This window comes from Aplidium turbinatum, chromosome 17, assembly GCF_918807975.1.
Source record: "Aplidium turbinatum chromosome 17, kaAplTurb1.1, whole genome shotgun sequence".
Taxonomy (NCBI): domain Eukaryota; kingdom Metazoa; phylum Chordata; class Ascidiacea; order Aplousobranchia; family Polyclinidae; genus Aplidium; species Aplidium turbinatum.
The window spans coordinates 4,503,632-4,521,504 of NC_137488.1; the positions used below are offsets into that span (position 1 = coordinate 4,503,632).

The window sequence follows — 17,873 nt, forward strand, 5'->3', positions numbered from 1 at the left end:
CTTACATTTTATTAAAATTATTGAACTAAACAATGCCAATTATTTAGCTTCCCAAGTCTACTTTTTTGACTTTTCCAGGCTTACGCCCGGTGGTTGAAGATGTAGATTAAATGAATGGGAAGACAAGGAAACCAATCTTCGTGTCCACCTTCAGGCACGCCTTTGTGTCTTGCCAAAGACACATGCTCGTGAGCAGTGTCAAACCATAGCGCCCTTTCGAGAGCTGTACTCAGCTCCTCACAACACCTTATGCAAGTAATCCAAGTCCATCGATAGTAAGCTATTCCAAGCGTCGGAAACTGAGATTCATTACAAAAGAAATTTCAATACACTTGAATACAAGCAGTTGCATAGCAAATTAATCTTTTCGTTTTGGCCTGACCAGCAATCAGAAGTACACAAAACGAAAGAGGTTAAATGCTTTAGAATAGTAGCAAGGAAAACAAAATTCAATAACTCTTTTTACAAATATAGTTTGTTATCTTTTATCTTGTTTGAGAAAAGTTGAATCTTCAGACTAAATTTTAATTTTGTGTTAATTGAACGGAGCTAATGTTTGTTTTATCCACAACGCTTTCTCTTCCTTGCAAATGTTTATTATCTTTGACTTAATCAAGATTTTCTCTTTGTTAGCTGAAATTCATTGCATACATAGACAGCAAATCCATCATTTTTACATTGATTCAACGTCTGCAGACGTTGAATTAATGTAAAAATGATGGATTTTCCTGTCTGGGTAATTCCTTGCGATATGCCAGGAAGAGCCAACTGTGTGGGTAGAAAATAGCATCCGGGATGCGTGGAGAAGACGGCACAACAATTATTGTTGCAATGCTCTGTTCGATTGGATAGACGTTTCTTCAAACTATTCTTTTCCGTAGCTTTGTTTTGTACAAGCATGCCTACACATTTCTTTTAACGGATCAGAAAAGAGCTTTAAACACTTTGTAAATCAAGGCACATATTGTAACTTTTAATTAACTTATGTCTTTAAAGCCTAACTTTAATTTAAGTACATAATTAAAACTTTAAAGACAGTTTTAAAAAACATTGGTCAAGCAAAAGTGGCTTAAAATCGTTGGTTTTAGGTGACAGCTGTCTGTGTTGGTGACCATGAAAGTTTTTACTATCGTCGCTATAAGTTTTATGGTCAGCCTGTATTGTGAAGCCCGGAGAAGTAAGTAAATTAGTAATTTATTGAACAATGAACATAAGCTACCCATGCACAATTGCACATGCGGTGTAACATCTTCGTGCATTTTAAATACGGTTTTAAACAAATTTTTATTTTGGTTCAGAGAATACAATTAGTTTGTGTTTAATTTCTGCACTTGAAAATAATCGAAAATCAAATAATAGTATTAATGTATTAACTTACATAGCGTAACTTTATTCAGTGCAATTGTCAATAAAAATACTTTTTAATATCGTTTTTGTCGTGTACAGTAACAAACAGAGGGAATCGTATGCACACAGCAGAAGACGAATGGTTTTATTTATACGGTTCTATTATAAAATATTTGCAAGCTTTGTAAGTAGGCCTACTAACTTTTAAGCACAGCTTTCACTGTTTCGACTTTTAGTCTAAAAAAACGGAAACAATCCAGTTATTCTATGTATTCCAAGAAGTAAGCTTGTGCAAAAAGAAATCTCCAAATAAATTTTAGAAATCTAAAAATCAATTTCAGCCGATTCACCGGTTCAAGGACTTGGCAGGAGCGGAAGAAAGTCAGTTCCAAAGACAGAATATGCAATGTTGGAAGTTGAGCCGCTTTTAAATGACTCAAAAATTGTAAAAGAAACCATCTGTTCTGAAGTTCCTTCCTGCGAACCTGCATACATGCTAAAGTTTGTTATGTTGCTCTAAGGACAATTTAGTTGACTTGTTTTATAATGTACTTGTTTATTAGTGATGTAAATTGAATAACCTGTAGCAGCCTACAATAAGATGCAAATCAAGTCATTACTTTCATAGAAGACCTGCTACAAAATCTGTCCAATAGTTTCTGTTATGTGACAATAATATTGTTACAGTTAATTCATTGTTCTTCTGCAACCATACCATTCTCTTCGAGTAAATCAAGTCATTGTTTTATAATCAGGCCTATTTAAAAGATATGGCATTATTGTGGAGTGACATCAAATTAATTGTGTCTATTTTATTGTCACATAATGATAAGCTATAGGACGAATAACCACATTTGTAATTTTTGTTCAACTTTCAATTAGTTTACTACTGACATGTGTTGATTAGATTTCCAACTTACGATGGGAAATGCAACAACAGAGTGGATCCTAACAGGGGAAAAACCGATCGCTCTTTTAAAAGACTGTTGCCAGCTGAATACAACAATAAAGCTCAAGGTACTTAATGAGATTTGAGACACTTTCTAAATTATGAAGAATTACAAATCGTATGAATCTCAAATCTCTTTTCTTAATTTCAGATTACAAGCCGTGACAATTTCACATTTCCCAGCCTAAAATGTACATGCTTTGCAACTGCCCTTTCTTGTAATATTTGACTTGAGCTCGTCCAACAATGAATGTTTTGGTACATCGTTGACAAGTATGCTAGAAACGCAATGTCCGCTTCGAATAGTCTGGGGAAGCATCAGCAAATCGGATCTAAAATCTTCAATCACCAGGCGTAAGCCGAGATACGATAAAAAAAGTTATTTTATTTTCAACTATTTTCAGGAATTCGTCGATCAGACTTTGGTCAACCTCTGCCCAATGCTCGAATTGTCTCCAACACAATGCAAGGAATCAGCCAAAAATCAGCTACAGTCAGTCACATGGTTCCTTTTTGGGGTCAATTTCTTGTGCATGACATAGCACTGACTAAAGGGCACGATGAAGACGAAGGTGCGGCCAATTATCACAATAGATAGCAAATTCTAAGCCAAAGCCAGTTACTATTGCACATCAATCAACATGTATAACTTAGAAAGCTGTGAAAAGCATTGAAAGGAATTCTTCATTGAACTATTTACCAATTTCATAAATTCTTCTAACGTTTAGCTTGTAATTGTTTCGAGTATTTTTGTATGAGTGAGTTTTCATTGTGCATGTGAATTTTGTTTTAGCAAATTAAAATTAAAAATTTGTTTGAGCATACTCTCAACAATAGTACGCGTTGGAATGACGTTTTTACAACATTAGTTTACCATTCTTCACAGTTGATTGTGACTGCTCCACACCCGACAAGGAATGTGCAAACATAGCCATCCAAGAAAGCGATGAACAGTACATTGGTTTTCCGAGGAAAACCTGCTTCGAGTTTAAAAGATCTTTTCCGGTGGTGGATTCGGAAAGCTGTACGTGGGAGTGATTTGTGTGGGTGTTTGAGATGCTGGAAATTTGAAGTTTCACAATTGAAATCGCACGGTTATTTCTTCAACATAGATTCCCGTCCGTTTACGTCTTACCAATGAATCAAAAATATCTTACTAAATTGGATTGCTTCAAATCAAGGATGTATAAAATTAGGTCCCTGATAACAAAAAAATTGCAGTTCTACGCTGAATATCAACGGAAATTTTATTTTATATTTAAAGGACCGGTTTGAAAATCCAATTTTCACTTCACTATCACTTTATTCAATTTAATATACCTGACTTCTTATTTATTATAATTATTAGCAGTTTAGCAGCAAAAATTTGTAATGTTAAAAGCAATGAAAACTTTATGATCATTTTGAACACATCCTGCAAATCAAACCTTTGCATTTTTAAAATTATAAACTGGTTAAAGAAGTATGATGTATGCGTCGCACTCAAAATAATGTTGTGACAAATTGCTTTCACTTTTCAATCACTTAAGTTTTTTTTTTTTTTTCAACCTGAAAGCAATAGTTGTTAATTTTTTATCCAGGTGACAGATCTGTTCGACAGCAACTGAACGAGTTGAGCGGATTCATGGATCTGGCTGTTATTTACGGAAACAACAAGGAACACTCGGACGCGATCAGAGTAAAGAATGACCCAGGTGGATATAGGAACATCCTGGCATCATCTTCGTGCAGCTTTTGTTTAACTATCGTTTAGTTTTCTGCTTTACTTCTTTGATAAACCTGATTTCGCTTACAAGCAGTTGTAGCATGTTAAATAATTAAATGCTCAATTCGTCCAACTGATATGCAGCCAAATCAACACCCTGCCGCAATGATCTTCCTATTTGGTTGAGTAGGAGACTATTTTTTGTATACTGTAATTTGTTTTAAGACATATAAGTTTGTTTATGACTTGATTGATTTAAAGCTTTAAACTAAAATAGTGTTAAAATAGTTTTAATTTCTGTTTACTTTAAAAGTGAGCAAAGTAATATTTAATGAAATGCATGTAGGCGACTACAAACACTGTAACACAGTAGCCTACTGTATATTGGCACGTATGCCATACTCATAACACAGTACTGACAGCTGACGTTGTATAACTTGGTCGTCAGACCACTCGGCATGCGACAACTCAGCAAGTGCTTCAACACAGCAAGTACATTTTAGCTATTGTCCAAGTCTGTAAATGAAATTTTCACCTAGCATCTAACTGGCTTAATCATCGCTTGGTAAACAGAATTGTCTGATTTTGTGACGACTTGCTCAGTTGTAACTTGCTCAGTTTCATCATTTGCCAATTTCAGTTACTTGCTGGAATGTTGCCAGCTCAGTTGTCACTTGCTCAACTGCCATTTGCTCAGTTTGCAACTGTTGACTTGTAGGAGACTCGTATAACTTTTGAACTCATTTCTGCTTCTCTTCAGCTAAAAGCGGCGAGCTGATTGAGCTACAGGCAAAGAGTAATGATTTCACTGTTCTTCCTCAAACTGATTTTCATCGAATAGAAGCAGCAGGAAACGCAATGTTTTGTCCTCCACTAGTTCGAAAACCAACAAAGGGCATCCCCTGCTTTGTGTCTGGTAAGCGCACGAAGAAAGTTTGCGTAGACAAAAACACAAGTTGGGTCAAAATGAGTTTCCAAAGTGTCATCATGCTGGCAAACTGTTCTTGATCAAATGATCAGATCAATGCAAGCATTTTTTTTCGTGTGTTTATACGAACAGAAATGCTCAAGCCACTCAGTTTTGGTAAGGGTTTGGACCACACTGTCGATGTTTCTGACCATAAGCTAAATCAGTCACCATAACACAGACTCAATTTTTAGTCTTCCCCAGAAAGAAAAATGTGATTGTATCAGAGGTTTTAACTGAACTCCAACAGACTACTGTATATGTTCGTGTAGGCTATTCTTCCTACAAAATTATATAGACTACAAATAATAAAAAATGCGTTATAAACCAACTGTAGTTTTCAAAATGATGATAAAACCCGACTGTAAATGACCTGGTGAATGTTTAAAGGTTGTTTGATTTTTTCTGTTATTTGTTCAGGCGATGCAAGGACCAATGAAAACACGGTTCTCCTATCCCAGCACACCATCTGGATGAGGTTCCATAACATTATTGTGCGAGCTCTGAGAATTAAAAACAAACATTGGGATTCTGATACTCTATTTTTGGTAATGACTGATTGGGTTTTCTCTTCTAGTGTTAAAAATCTGGCTTTAATGATAAAAGTTGAAAAACGACTGTTGATTTTATTAAGAAATAAATAAAATAAATTACCTCATTTTGTTGTTTTTAAATTGCCATCTACCAAAGCAGTTTCAGTTTCTATTTTCTCTTGACAACCCATTGAACCCGTGAAATTCAAAATGCTTTAACTCAATCCTATGGTTTTAACATGTTCAATTCTTTATTATAACATAAGTATTTTATAATTTAGTTTATCATATATTTTTACATCGTCATCGTCGTGTGAGCCTCTGAACCGTGGGTCTACCTTTTTACCACCCCAGATTCACGGTGTTCCCGGACTAAGCTGGAAGGCTACTACAGAGAGCAGCCAGTCTTTGGTTTCATATATTAAAACTTATTATTTGCATACAGTGGCACTTTTGCAATATTTCCGGTCTCAGAAATGTACAGAAGATTGTATAACTAAATAGAAAATTATTATTTTATTGTAGCTGAGACGAGCGAGTGGTGTAATTAAACCCCGAACAATATATACTTACAGAAAGGTTTTTGGAAACAAACAGCTAGAGAAAAGCAGAACATTTAAAGTCAAACCGCAAAATATGACAACTGACAACACGAAAAAATGTATAGGTTCAGGGCTTCTCAAACTTTTTTGCTCTGCGACCCCATTTTGAAAAATATATTTCTATGCGACCCCATTTATTTATTTATTTATTTATTTACATCAGACTCAACATGGTCCATTTTACAATCAAACATAAAATGTAGAAACAAAGCAGATACTCAACTCCGAAGAGCTGAGTTGCATTGTACCACATACAAAGATTGATAGTAACAGTCTGTTGGCATTATTTCATAAATTCATTGATTGGAAAACAAGTTACATCGTGTTACAAACTAGTATAATTTTTACGAATGAAAGCTTGAAAAGTTGTGGAGAGCTGAGTTGCATTGTACCACATACAAAGATTGATAGTAACAGTCTGTTGGCATTATTTCATTAATTCATTGATTGGAAAACAAGTTACATCGTGTTACAAACTGGTATAATTTTTACGAATGAAAGCTTGAAAAGTTGTGGTATTGTTATCAACGAATGCAGAGGTGATGCTGCGTCGTCTCCGCAGATTAAACAACATTCTGCAACAATTATTGTATCCAACACGTAAGCGATTACTATTGGATGAAAGATAGTTGCACCATAGTTGACAGGCATAAAAAGGAATACAATAGGAACGAAACAACACATTTTTAACAGCAATCGAACATTTGGAAAACCTTGCTTTTAACATGTTTCCAGCACAATACAACGACCGTAATTGTCGTTTCAAATCTTCATCATCGGATAGTAAGTCGTTAATTATTACTCCTAAATATTTCACTAGGTCTCAAAGCAGATACGTTTTTCATTTAAATATATGATCGGATTAAAGTCAAGTTTCAACATCTTGGATTTAAATAAAACACCAACAGTTTTGTTGCAATTAATGTTTTGTTGCATTATGGGGACATCCACGTTAATGACATTAAAACGGATCATTTTGATCATTATATTTTCTTTTTCTTTCTGACTTATCAATTGTTTTCTTTGTGCTTGCAATTGTTACCGCATGAATCTATGAAACCTAACCACTGATCCATAGTCAATTAATCTTGTAACTGGTTCCTTCAGAAACTAGTTGATAAGCTACTCTGAAATCATAATGCGAGCGGTAAGGTTACTTTTGGTCAGCACGTTACAGCAATGATAGCGTAACAATGCATCAATTGTTACGATTGATTATATTTTATCGTTTGACAGTTCGCACCGACGGTTGCGGTCAATTGACATCATGGCAAGACTACAACCCACCGGCACTAGAATTTCATTACGACCCCAAAATTTCATTACGCGACCCCATTTGGGGTCGCGACCCATAGTTTGAGAAGCCCTGGATATCGCCTTTTTGTGAAACTTTTAACTACAACATTTAAAAAACATATTTAATACAAACTTTCCATTAGGCCCACGACCTTTTTACCGAGTTACACGCAAAGTAGGCTATTGCAATTACCACTTGTCGAAGTCCATACGTCGGTGATTTTATTTTTGAAATTATCTTCAGACTACACGATCTATAGTGACGGCACTCCATCAACGGGTCACCTTTGAGCACTTTCTTCCTTCCATATTGGGACCAGTTGTTATGAAAAGGTTTGGTCTCAATTTACTGGAAAATGTAAGAAACTTTGTAAATAGCAAATTTTCTGTAGCAAAGTTTAATTCAGTTTATTATGTCAAGCTTTCATTCTAAACGTAGTCTACACCTAGAGTCTGCAAACAAAATTCTTCGTTGCCTACACTTGATAAATAAACAACTCCGTTTTATTTGTTGCATAAACAAACCTGTCTCAATTGTTATTCTGACAAACTTCCTTGATGAATTCACCAACCAATCATTTCGTTTGAAATAGGCTACTGCACGTTTCTCATGGTCTGTATTTTCCACAAATATTATAAGACAGAAACTTTAAGCTTTGACTAAGAAACTACAAGCTTTGACTCAGGAACTTTAAGCTTTGACTTAGGAAATTTATGCTTTGACTCAGGAATATGCTTTGACTAAGAAACTTTAAGCTTTAACTCAGTAACTTTATGCTTTGACTCAGGAGTTTTATGCTTTGACTAAGAAACTTTAAGCTTTGACTCAGGAACTTTATGCTTTGACTCAAGAACTTTAATCTCTGAATCAGGAACTTTATGCTTTAACTAAGGAAGTTTAAGCTTTGACTCAGGAACTTTATGCTTTGACTAAGGAAGTTTAAGCTTTGACTCAGGAACTTTAAGCTTTGACTTAGGAACTTTATGCTTTGACTCAGGAACTTTAAGCGTTGTCTCAGGAACTTTATTCTGTTATTAAGGAACTTTAAGCTTTGACTAAAGAAGTTACTTTGACTCATACAGGGGCATTGGTATGGATATGACTCTTCATACGATGCCACTGTGTCCAACTCGTTCGCCACCGCTGCGTTCAGAATGGGACACGCCTTGATCGACAATCAAGTCACTCGGCCCAATCCTAGTTGGACGAAGAGTCAAGGCAAAACAATCACTATATCAGACAGGTTGGCATACACTCAAATTATTTTCCAACTTAATTTTTATAAATAATTTTCTTCAATTGCCATGCCCAATTTTCAAAAGTATCAGACTACTAAGGTAAAAACTAGGCATTTTGCACAAACCATCTCTTTACAAAATCAAAAAAAAATCCAATGTTGTCAAATCGTATCAAAAGTAAAAACATGCACGGAATATCGGAAATCATAGAAAATAGTGATCATACAGAGAAACTTTTTGGTATTTTGTCTGTGTGGTCTCCATGCACATTTACCACGGCTTATATTGGGTGAGGCATGCCAGCCACGAGTGAGGTGCAGTATTCTTCAGAGATGTTTTTCACCCATACTTCTTTAATTGCAGTGACTAATGCTTTGGTACCTGAAGGCTGCGTTTCCGCCACTAAATCTTTTATTTGATCCCATTGATTTTCAATCGGGTATCCGAATCAATCCAAATCTAGGCCAATCCAAAGTCGTCAACTGATTCTCCGTTAAAAATTGTTTAACTATTTTAAGTCGATTTTAGATTAATTTTAGATAGACCCTGCAACTTCATTTCCTAAATTTTAAACACCTGATTCCTTTGATTGGAAGCCTGAAAGGGAGATCAGAAACATTTTAGTATTTGGGCAAAACGAAACTAACTTATTCTAAAAAACGTATTTCAAAATAAAACAAAATTTCTTGCAACGCAATAGTGATTTAAAATGAATTGAAATCACTGCTAAGAATTTTTCGTCGAAACAAAGTATTTTGAAATTGTAAAGGTTTTTTTTCGTTCAACAAGCTTTATTGCAAATTCTGATAGTGAAAACTGAAAAACATTTTCGTAGCCAAAACTTTTATCTAAAAACATACATCAATATTGCAATTGTCTTTATTTCATGCTTACTTGCAGCTTATTTAACTTGGAGACCCTTGTGAGACAATTCAGATCTGGGGGACCAAGTTCTTATATTCGTGGTTTGGTCAATGATTCGGCTTTGCAGTTTGACCCTTCCTTTTCAAACAGCCTTAGAAACTTCTTAGATGCAATGCCAAAAGCAATTGGAGGTAAGCAGGAATATATAGTAATATTTAACTATTGATAGTTAAATACGCCAAACAAAGAAAATGCACAAGTAGGTAGGCTACGACGAATCGACGATTACGAAGGTATGAAGGCATGAAGATTACATTGTAGGCCGATTATGTTAAAAAATAAAAGCGCCCAGAGCAGTTTGTGCTGCATACTTTCTTCGAGTTTTGCTACTTTTATCTATCAATCGTGTGCCTAACATAGGTATGATCATTTGATCATTGCGCCCACGAAAGTGGAATGGCAGCGACATGTGGTGCAAAGAGGTGTCAGACTTTGAAGGCAATCGTACCTTGCTCGAACCTTGAGCTGCAAAGAACTTTCCAACTTATTTTCTTGTTTTAATTAAAGATAACACTGATTATGTGCTTTTTTGCTTACAACAGTGAGAAAACAAGCAGGGTTTTGGAGCAGGCGTAAATATTAAGTTGCTCCAGCTCCGGCTCCGGAGCTCTTTTTTATCATAAATTAGCTCCAGCTCCTGCTCTGGAGCTTATTGATACCATTGCTCCGGCTCCAGCTCCAGGCTCCAAAAAGTGCTTTCAAATGACGACGTATCAATTTAATTTCTAAAGCTTAAAATTGCCAGCAGTCAACTGTTGCTAAAAAATAGCACATCTTTATGAAGTTTAAAATACTTTCATCAAAATGTCATGCGGAACTGCGTTTCAAAACGTATTCGTTAATTCGACGTCTAATTACGCAACTAATTTCTTAATTTTGTGAAGGGTTGCTGTTAAATTATGTGAATTCAGCCAATAGTAGTATAGCATCTTATGAAATACATCGGAGCCAGAGCTATTTTTCAAACAACTGGCTCCAGCTCCTGCTACAGCTCCACTTGAATTTCACGAAGATCTCCGGCTCCAGCTTCGATGAAAATGCACTGCTTTGGGGCTCCGGCTCCTTGCTCCGGCTCCAAAGCCCTGAAAACAAGTAGGCTTTCCAGTGCTAGGCCTACTACCATAACCTTGATCGTGGATGTGGAAACAATAGGATCATCACAGCTGAAAGATCTCACCTTTAGTGAAAATCAAAAGCATTAAACATTAAAATCAAATTCCAGAAAGAGGACCGGGACCATATGGAAGTGATTTGTTGGCAACTAACATCCAACGTGGAAGAGACCACGGTCTTCCGAGCTACATGAAATACAGAGAGTTTTGTGGCCTAAAAACACCTAGAAACTTTCGTGGACTTACCGAAATATCTCTTCAGAACCAAAACAAGTTGAAAAAACTTTACGGGTAAGAAAAAATAAGAACTGGTTCTATGCTGTGATGTTTATGTAATAGTCTACAAAACAACGCATTAGAATTTCAATTTGCAGAAACGGTTTTCAAGCGCATAGTTAAAACTACAATACCTACCAAGTTTAGGAAAACCGTTGGAAAATGGTTATCGTGAAATGATATAAAAAGCGTTTAAGCGTTTTGCACAAATTTATTTACTTTTAAATTTAGACAAAACCGAAAGTAAACGTAAAAGTAAGTATGTGTGCGTGAGTTTTTCTTGCTCAAAAATTAATAATTTTTTGTCACAATCTAACAGAAAGTCTACAAAATTTTAAAAAAAACTTAATTTATTCTTTAAAAACCGCTGTAGCCAAGTGTTGCTTTTGAGATTTTTTTTCAACCGCCTTAAATTCTTAAGTTTTATCTAGCAATGTGAACAACATTGATCTCTACATTGGTGGGGTTGCTGAAACCCCGTTACCTGGGGCCATCATAGGACCAACCTTTGCTTGCATCATCGGGTACCAGTTCAGAGATTTAAAAAGAGGAGACAGATTCCACCACGAAAACGGTGGAGCACTTCAAACTCATACCAAAGGTTTGTGCAGGTTAAGAAAGTTTGCAAGATAATAATTTTGTTATGTAATAATTCGGGTTTAGTCAAGCGGTAGGCACTTTAGCATGCTGATATCCTATCCAACCACGAACCACCAGATGTTACATTGTCCGTCCAATTGTGACCATTCCAGCATTCAGCCAGAGAGTTGATTATTACTTTGAACTTTGTTTGGTAATTACAGAAGAAAAAAGAGCAATAGCAGTGGTGGAAAGTTGTGTTTTTCCTTTGTTCCGAGAAACGCAACCTTGATGACGTCATGCACGGCGTAGCTTCTGTTTGGTTGATGGTTCGTGTTTGAATTGGATATCTGCATGTTAACGTGCGGTCAAGCGTGTAGTTTCAATTCACTACATTATACCGTTCTGCATTTGTTTTTCTTCTACTTTAGGAAACAGCACTGGATACAATTTGAAGTAGCCTATTTTAATCAAAAATGAAGTTCAACTTGAAAAAAATGCAAGTCATTGCTTTGAAAACATTAAGTCAGCATTTTTTTACCCGACTATATGCAATCACCATTTCAGCTTGAACGTATATGTTATTTCTAAAACCACAATATAGACTACTGTAGCAACAAACTTTAATGCATTTTTGTTGGTTTTTAGAGCAATTAGCCGCTTTGAGGAAAGCTTCTTATGCTGGCATTCTGTGTGTCACTAATCCAGACATGGAAAGCATTCAACCGTTTCCAATGAGAAAGGTTAGTCCTGACAACCCAAGACAGTCATGTGACGCATACGAACCTTTAAATCTACTGCTTTGGAAAGAAAGAGAATCTGGATGGCTCATCGGAGATGGCAGCCCAGTTGTAAAACAAGGTGACTTTCATCAACAGACTCGTTAGCTCTTGTTTGACAAGCTTCGTTTCGCATACGTTTCATGTATGTTTCGTATGTTACTGACGGGGGGGACCACGTGAAGGTGCTTGTCTTCCTCCCCTAATCAGACTACCATCTAATAATCAGACTACCCTCCCCTAATCAGACTACCCCTAATCCTCCCCATCAACAGACTAATAACTACCTTGCAGATTTGAGCGGAGTCACGTGTCTGTAACTTCAAACCAGGGATACCGTACCAGACATTCTGTAAATATCCCTGCTCCAAACTCAACACCTATTCTAAATATTTTGAAACGTATTGACTCCGAGCGCAAAACATAAACCACAATCCAGTTTTGTTTTTTTTATTATATTTTAAATCAAAAAATTAAAAACTTAGATTTCTATCTTTGAGATTGCAAAAAATAAAAAAATAAATTGCCGACACGAGCTTAAACATTAATCAACAATGCAAATCCTGTAATAAGTGCTGTCTCCTAAAACATGTGAAACATACATTCCGGTTACAAAACACATTTAGACCAGTCACATTTAGACTACATTTGCACTCATAGCAAACAAAGATTTCCTGCTACACTCGACTGCCGAGAAACAAACAACATACTGTAACTATAGCCTAGTGCCAATACGTAGCTAAATAAGGATATAAGAATGTGTTTTAATAACAAAACCCTTTTATGCATTTGAGCATTTTATGTTAGAGATAGCTCTTGCTTTTTAGAGAAAACTACACCTTTCTTTGATAATTTTACTAATAGGCTAAGATATTTATTTTTCTTTCTTAACTTTTTTAAGAAGTGTCTTCAGCGTTGTCTTGTTTCAAGGCGGCGGAAATGCCATTGGTACCGAACCAAAACCAGCCCCTCAGCTGCTCTGAACATAACAACCACAGCTACATAGACAGCAGTGACCTCAGTGAAACATTTAAACTTTTCAAGTTATAACATGCTTTTGCAGACTGTATGTTTACGTTTTAAAACATCGCTTGGTTGTTTGTGACAGATTACGAATGGACGAGTTGGTTTCCAACGACTTACCAGTACTCGACTTATTCAAATGCGGATGTCTTGAACCTTCTGTTGGTTCGAAGACCGACTGAAGTCTGCACTCAGGTCATGATGACTGAAACAAAAATGGTGAACGGAAATAAACTGATTAGATTCCAATGTCTTCCTGGTACGATCAAATACACCGACTTTCCAGTAGTACCATCTCACAAATGTAAGCAAAGTTAATTCAGCATTCATGCAATAGCTAAGCTTACCTTTTGTCTACATTTTTCTTTTGCAAAGCGTTACGTGTTGCAACCTATATGTAGACATCGGGACAACCGTTTTTGCATGGTCTGTTTTTGCTTGTGTGACAACTTCACTTATTCTTCATTTTTGATACAAAATATTGCAAGTCCCAGCATGCATGAGTGGCGTTTAAACTATGCGGATGAAGTTTGTTTTCTTGTCCTGTTCTTGTACTTTGAGCTAGATCAGAGGTGACGAACCTGCGGCCCGCGGGCCACATGCGGCCCGTCAAAGAAGTTTGTGCGGCCCGCAAAACAATTTGACAATCGCTCATGCATTAAAGACAAAAGACATCTTAAAGCTGTTTTATGCCTTCACTTCTAAAATGCACTTTACAAAAAGTCGTTACAGGTCGAGGCTGACAGATGAAAATCTTAGTAGGCTATGCAGTTGCTATGCAGTAGGCTATGCCACATCGTCTGTTCGACCTAATATTGAACGCTTAGTCAAGCAAAAAAAATTCCAAAAGTGCCACTAAGCAAAAAAATTTAATGCTTCAATGTTATTTTTTAATATTTTATGCTTCAATGCTGCATTAGATAGTTTCAGCTGTATGATTCGTATGGGCTTTTGTTTGTTGTTTGAAAAAGAAATTTCATCAACTGATTTGTAGTTTCGGAGCATAATGGTCGAAACATTTAGTCAAGTTGAGTAAAAAGGATATAGCCAAAAAAAGAAGAAATCATACTCATATGAAAGCAAACGCTTCGAAAATTAAACTGTCTTTATAATCAGTGCAAGTGCTGTTACTCTATCCTTTTTGCTCAAGTTGATTTGTTTTTATTTTTACTGTTGTATGTTTCGATTCTGCGTAAGATAATTTCAACTGTCTTGGTTTTATTACTTTCATCTCAGGCCCGTAGCCAGACATTTTCAAGGGGGGGTTCCCAAATCCAAAAATATGGACCTTTTGAAAACGCTTTCTTCTTGGTGTGTCCACAAGCAAGCAAAATCATAAGAAGCGGCAGTACATGTACCAACAAACTTCAAATTGTCAATTATAAAAAAACAAAATAAATAAATACCGGTACAAACAATTTTCACATTAACAATAGCACATCTACAGTGGAACCGACAGGGGCGCCGGAAGCGGGAGGGGAGAGGGCAGATACCCTTATAAGGTCATGTAAACTACTGCACAATTTGCGCTACTGGTGGTCCAAAGAGAATTTTATTGGTTCACATAATGGACATCAATTGCCAATGGTCTATGGAATTTTTTTCTTAAAAAAATGGTCCATGGGACAATAGCCCAAATACATGTAAGCTTCAACGAATTTCACTGTAATTCAGCTTAAAGTATATTTCACACTATCCACTAAACCAGTGGTTCCCAACCTGGGGTCTGCGGACCGCTTGGGGGTCCGTGAGAAAGCCTTTGGGGGTCCGTGATTACCTTGATGAATTTTGGAAAAAAAACGAAAAGCGATCTTTTTACTTTCATTTCTCTCATTAAATTTGCTTACGTTGAAAAAGTTTCGGCCTGGTACTTTGGGTCACCTTAATAATCAAATCTTCTTCTTCTTCAATTGCGCAATAATCAAATACTGCTGACATTTTGTGAAGAAAGGGGCGTTCTTCCCGGCTATCAGCACAAGGCTGAGCACTCACTAGTACAGCGGTGCGATACTGATGAGCCCAGCCTCATGGGCGAAACACGTTTTTTATCGCTGTCAATTCTTGCTACAAATTGGCTGCCGAGAAACATACTGCTGACATTTCTTGAACAATTCATTCATTTTCTTATTTGAGCGACTGTTTAACCTAATATTTGCCGCAGGAGTCATAGCAGCAATGCAATGTGACATAGTACAGTAGTTTAGTAGCATAATTATTTTAATAGTCAATAGCATGTTAATTGAGTTTCAGGCAAAATTTAGGTAGGGGTCCGCAGAATTAATAATTTGTCTAAAGAGGTCCGTGACAACAAAAAGGTTGGGAACCACTGCACTAAACCAATACGCGTACATGATTCCTTTGCCTGTTCTCACGTCAATTATCTTTTATCACGAGAACTGTATTCATAAGATTTTATCAATAGAATTATCCAGAAGGTAGAATGCAAGAAAGATTAACTATTACGTAACTAACTATTAACTATTACGTATCCGCCCCGATAGCTCAATTGGTTAGCGCGTCACTTCTGGAACGAAGAAACTTCAAGATCAAGCGGCGCTGGTTCGACTCTCGGGGTGTGCGCTTGAGCAACGCACGTTAAGGACTGCTCTCCATTCAGCGGCATCTAATGGATGGAATAGTTCCCCGGCAACAAGACTTCAACAATCGGAAACTTCACTCTGTCAATCTCGGTGACCGGGCCTGCGTCAGTGATTTAAACCCTCTACAAGTATGCGAAACTGCCAGGATTGAGCTCTGCAAGAAGCTTTCCCAGTCCGAGGATAAAGATTCAATCAATCAATCAACTCTGTAACCGAGAAAATACGAGTTTAACAACTTACGTCACATTCGCTAGCGCAACACAAGGCATTATGAGGTAGCAATGATCAAAGTTTAAGACTTTACTATCGTACAATCAATCATTTTATTTTTCATTATTAACGCGTCCGGGACGAAAATGTTTTCAATCTTCCATTTATCTTCCAGAAACCTCTTTTTAGCTGATTTAGAACTATCTGGAAGGTTTCAGCTGATCCTGTGATTATATGTACACTACACCTTCTCCAAAATGTGGACCTTTTCGGCTCAAGGGGGGGTTCCCGGGAACCCTGAGAACCCCCCCTGGCTACGGGCCTGCATCTGCCGTTTGTTACTTTTCATGAACATTATCTTGAGTCTCTTCTAAAAGATTTCATATTAGGTTACGATTAAAAAGTTGTGTGGCCAGATAACTCATGTGTAATTGACAAAGTGGCCCGCGACCGCAAAAAGGTTCGTCACCCCTGAGCTAGATACTTGCTGAGGCCCTATAGTAACCAAGTAGCCTATTTTTGTTTGTCTGTAACTATCAGCTGAATGGTTATCCGGTCTCATTGGTTCTACATCCTCGGACTGAGAAAGCTTTTGATAGATTTGCTGTCAATTTCTTAGCCTATGTTTGTTGAGGCTTTGAACCACTGACGCAGACCCGATTACCGAGAATGACAGAGTGAAGTTTCCGATTGTTGAAGTGTCGTGGTCTGTGAATTCATCCATCCACTACCTGATTGGCGAGCTGTCCTGAAATGCGTTGCTCAAGCTCACAAGCCGAGAGCGAATCAGCTTTTTGAGGTTTCTTCGTGTAGGCACCAACTCGGACGCTTAAACCAACTGAGCCAACGGAGCGTTTATACCTTTTCCTCCTAATTTATTCCAGAATTACCGTGCATAGCCTAATAACAAAACTGTTGTGCATTTTGGTTTGTTTTTGTTTAAACAATGTATGCCTACGTTCCCCTTACGTCTTCTCTTTGGTATTTTTGTTATTCAGCGCTTCTCGTTTTGTTTCTTCATATATTTTGGTTGCACGCTTTTTTGATATTACAGTTTCTTTCTTGCGATTCAAAATACAAGTTGAAAACCTTTGTATGACTCTGGTTGAATGAGGTAGAAACACAACAAAACCTTTTCATGCAAATCTCTACTCAGATTACTGGACTCCATGGATCAATGACCACAAGGGAGAAGCCGAAAGCGAGATTGAAACTTCCCGTTCTGGAATTTGTCGTTTTCCACATGCCTTCCAGGCACAGACAATTGATAGAGTAAGTAGGCTAACTTGGGATTTATAATAACCGGCTACAGTAGATTCACATTGTTTTCGACTTCACAAAATCTCCATTTATAAGTAGCCTGGGCCTTTTATCTGTGGTTTAAACGTGGCAACACTGGGATTTAACTGCTTGTCTGTTGACAGATTCCAGCAGGTGAAACCGGTGATGTGTTCACTGACTTTGGTGCAAACTTTGGTCTTCTCTGCGAAGGTAAAAACCAGCCATCTGGAGAATGCCATGACTACCGCGTACGATACCTATGCCGGGGGATGACGAGCTAATCTTGAAACCAATTTTTCTTCAAAGAATGAACAGATTATGCTATAAAACCTGTTCGCATGCTGTTAGTCAGAAATTGATGTAAAAAGTGATGCATGAAGCTTGAAAAAATTAAACAAACAATTATGATTGAAAAATGGCGAAGGCTATTGGCAAATTTTTACAAAAACAT

General features: G+C 36.9%; 1 protein-coding gene across 2 annotated transcripts; it reads left to right on the top strand.

The window, feature by feature from the left end:
* The first annotated feature begins 1,002 nt into the window (after nucleotides 1–1,002).
* On the top strand, nucleotides 1,003–17,873 carry LOC145786746 (salivary peroxidase/catechol oxidase-like). 2 transcript variants are annotated; one of them, XM_082598475.1, is made up of 18 exons: nucleotides 1,003–1,177; nucleotides 1,689–1,848; nucleotides 2,255–2,364; nucleotides 2,701–2,868; nucleotides 3,183–3,320; nucleotides 3,877–3,990; nucleotides 4,762–4,917; nucleotides 5,389–5,516; nucleotides 6,797–6,886; nucleotides 7,644–7,757; nucleotides 8,483–8,643; nucleotides 9,539–9,693; nucleotides 10,785–10,965; nucleotides 11,382–11,551; nucleotides 12,178–12,390; nucleotides 13,417–13,635; nucleotides 17,298–17,413; nucleotides 17,566–17,873. In XM_082598475.1, exons 1-18 carry the CDS (start codon nucleotides 1,114–1,116, stop codon nucleotides 17,701–17,703), a joined length of 2,595 nt encoding a protein of 864 aa, XP_082454601.1. In that variant the 5' UTR covers nucleotides 1,003–1,113; the 3' UTR covers nucleotides 17,704–17,873. The 2 variants fall into 2 exon arrangements, with proteins under 2 accessions (XP_082454601.1, XP_082454602.1); XM_082598476.1 differs by lacking the exon at nucleotides 6,797–6,886.

What these genes read in the sequence shown, in the direction of transcription:
- LOC145786746 (XM_082598475.1), top strand. Translation starts at nt 1,114, where the DNA reads ATGAAAGTTTTTACTATCGTCGCTATAAGTTTTATGGTCAGCCTGTAT. An exon ending in GTCTCAATTTACTGGAAAAT is followed by an intron (nt 7,758 to 8,482) that starts GTAAGAAACTTT and finishes TGACTCATACAG; the next exon opens with GGGCATTGGTATGGATATGA. An exon ending in AGTAGTACCATCTCACAAAT is followed by an intron (nt 13,636 to 17,297) that starts GTAAGCAAAGTT and finishes ATCTCTACTCAG; the next exon opens with ATTACTGGACTCCATGGATC.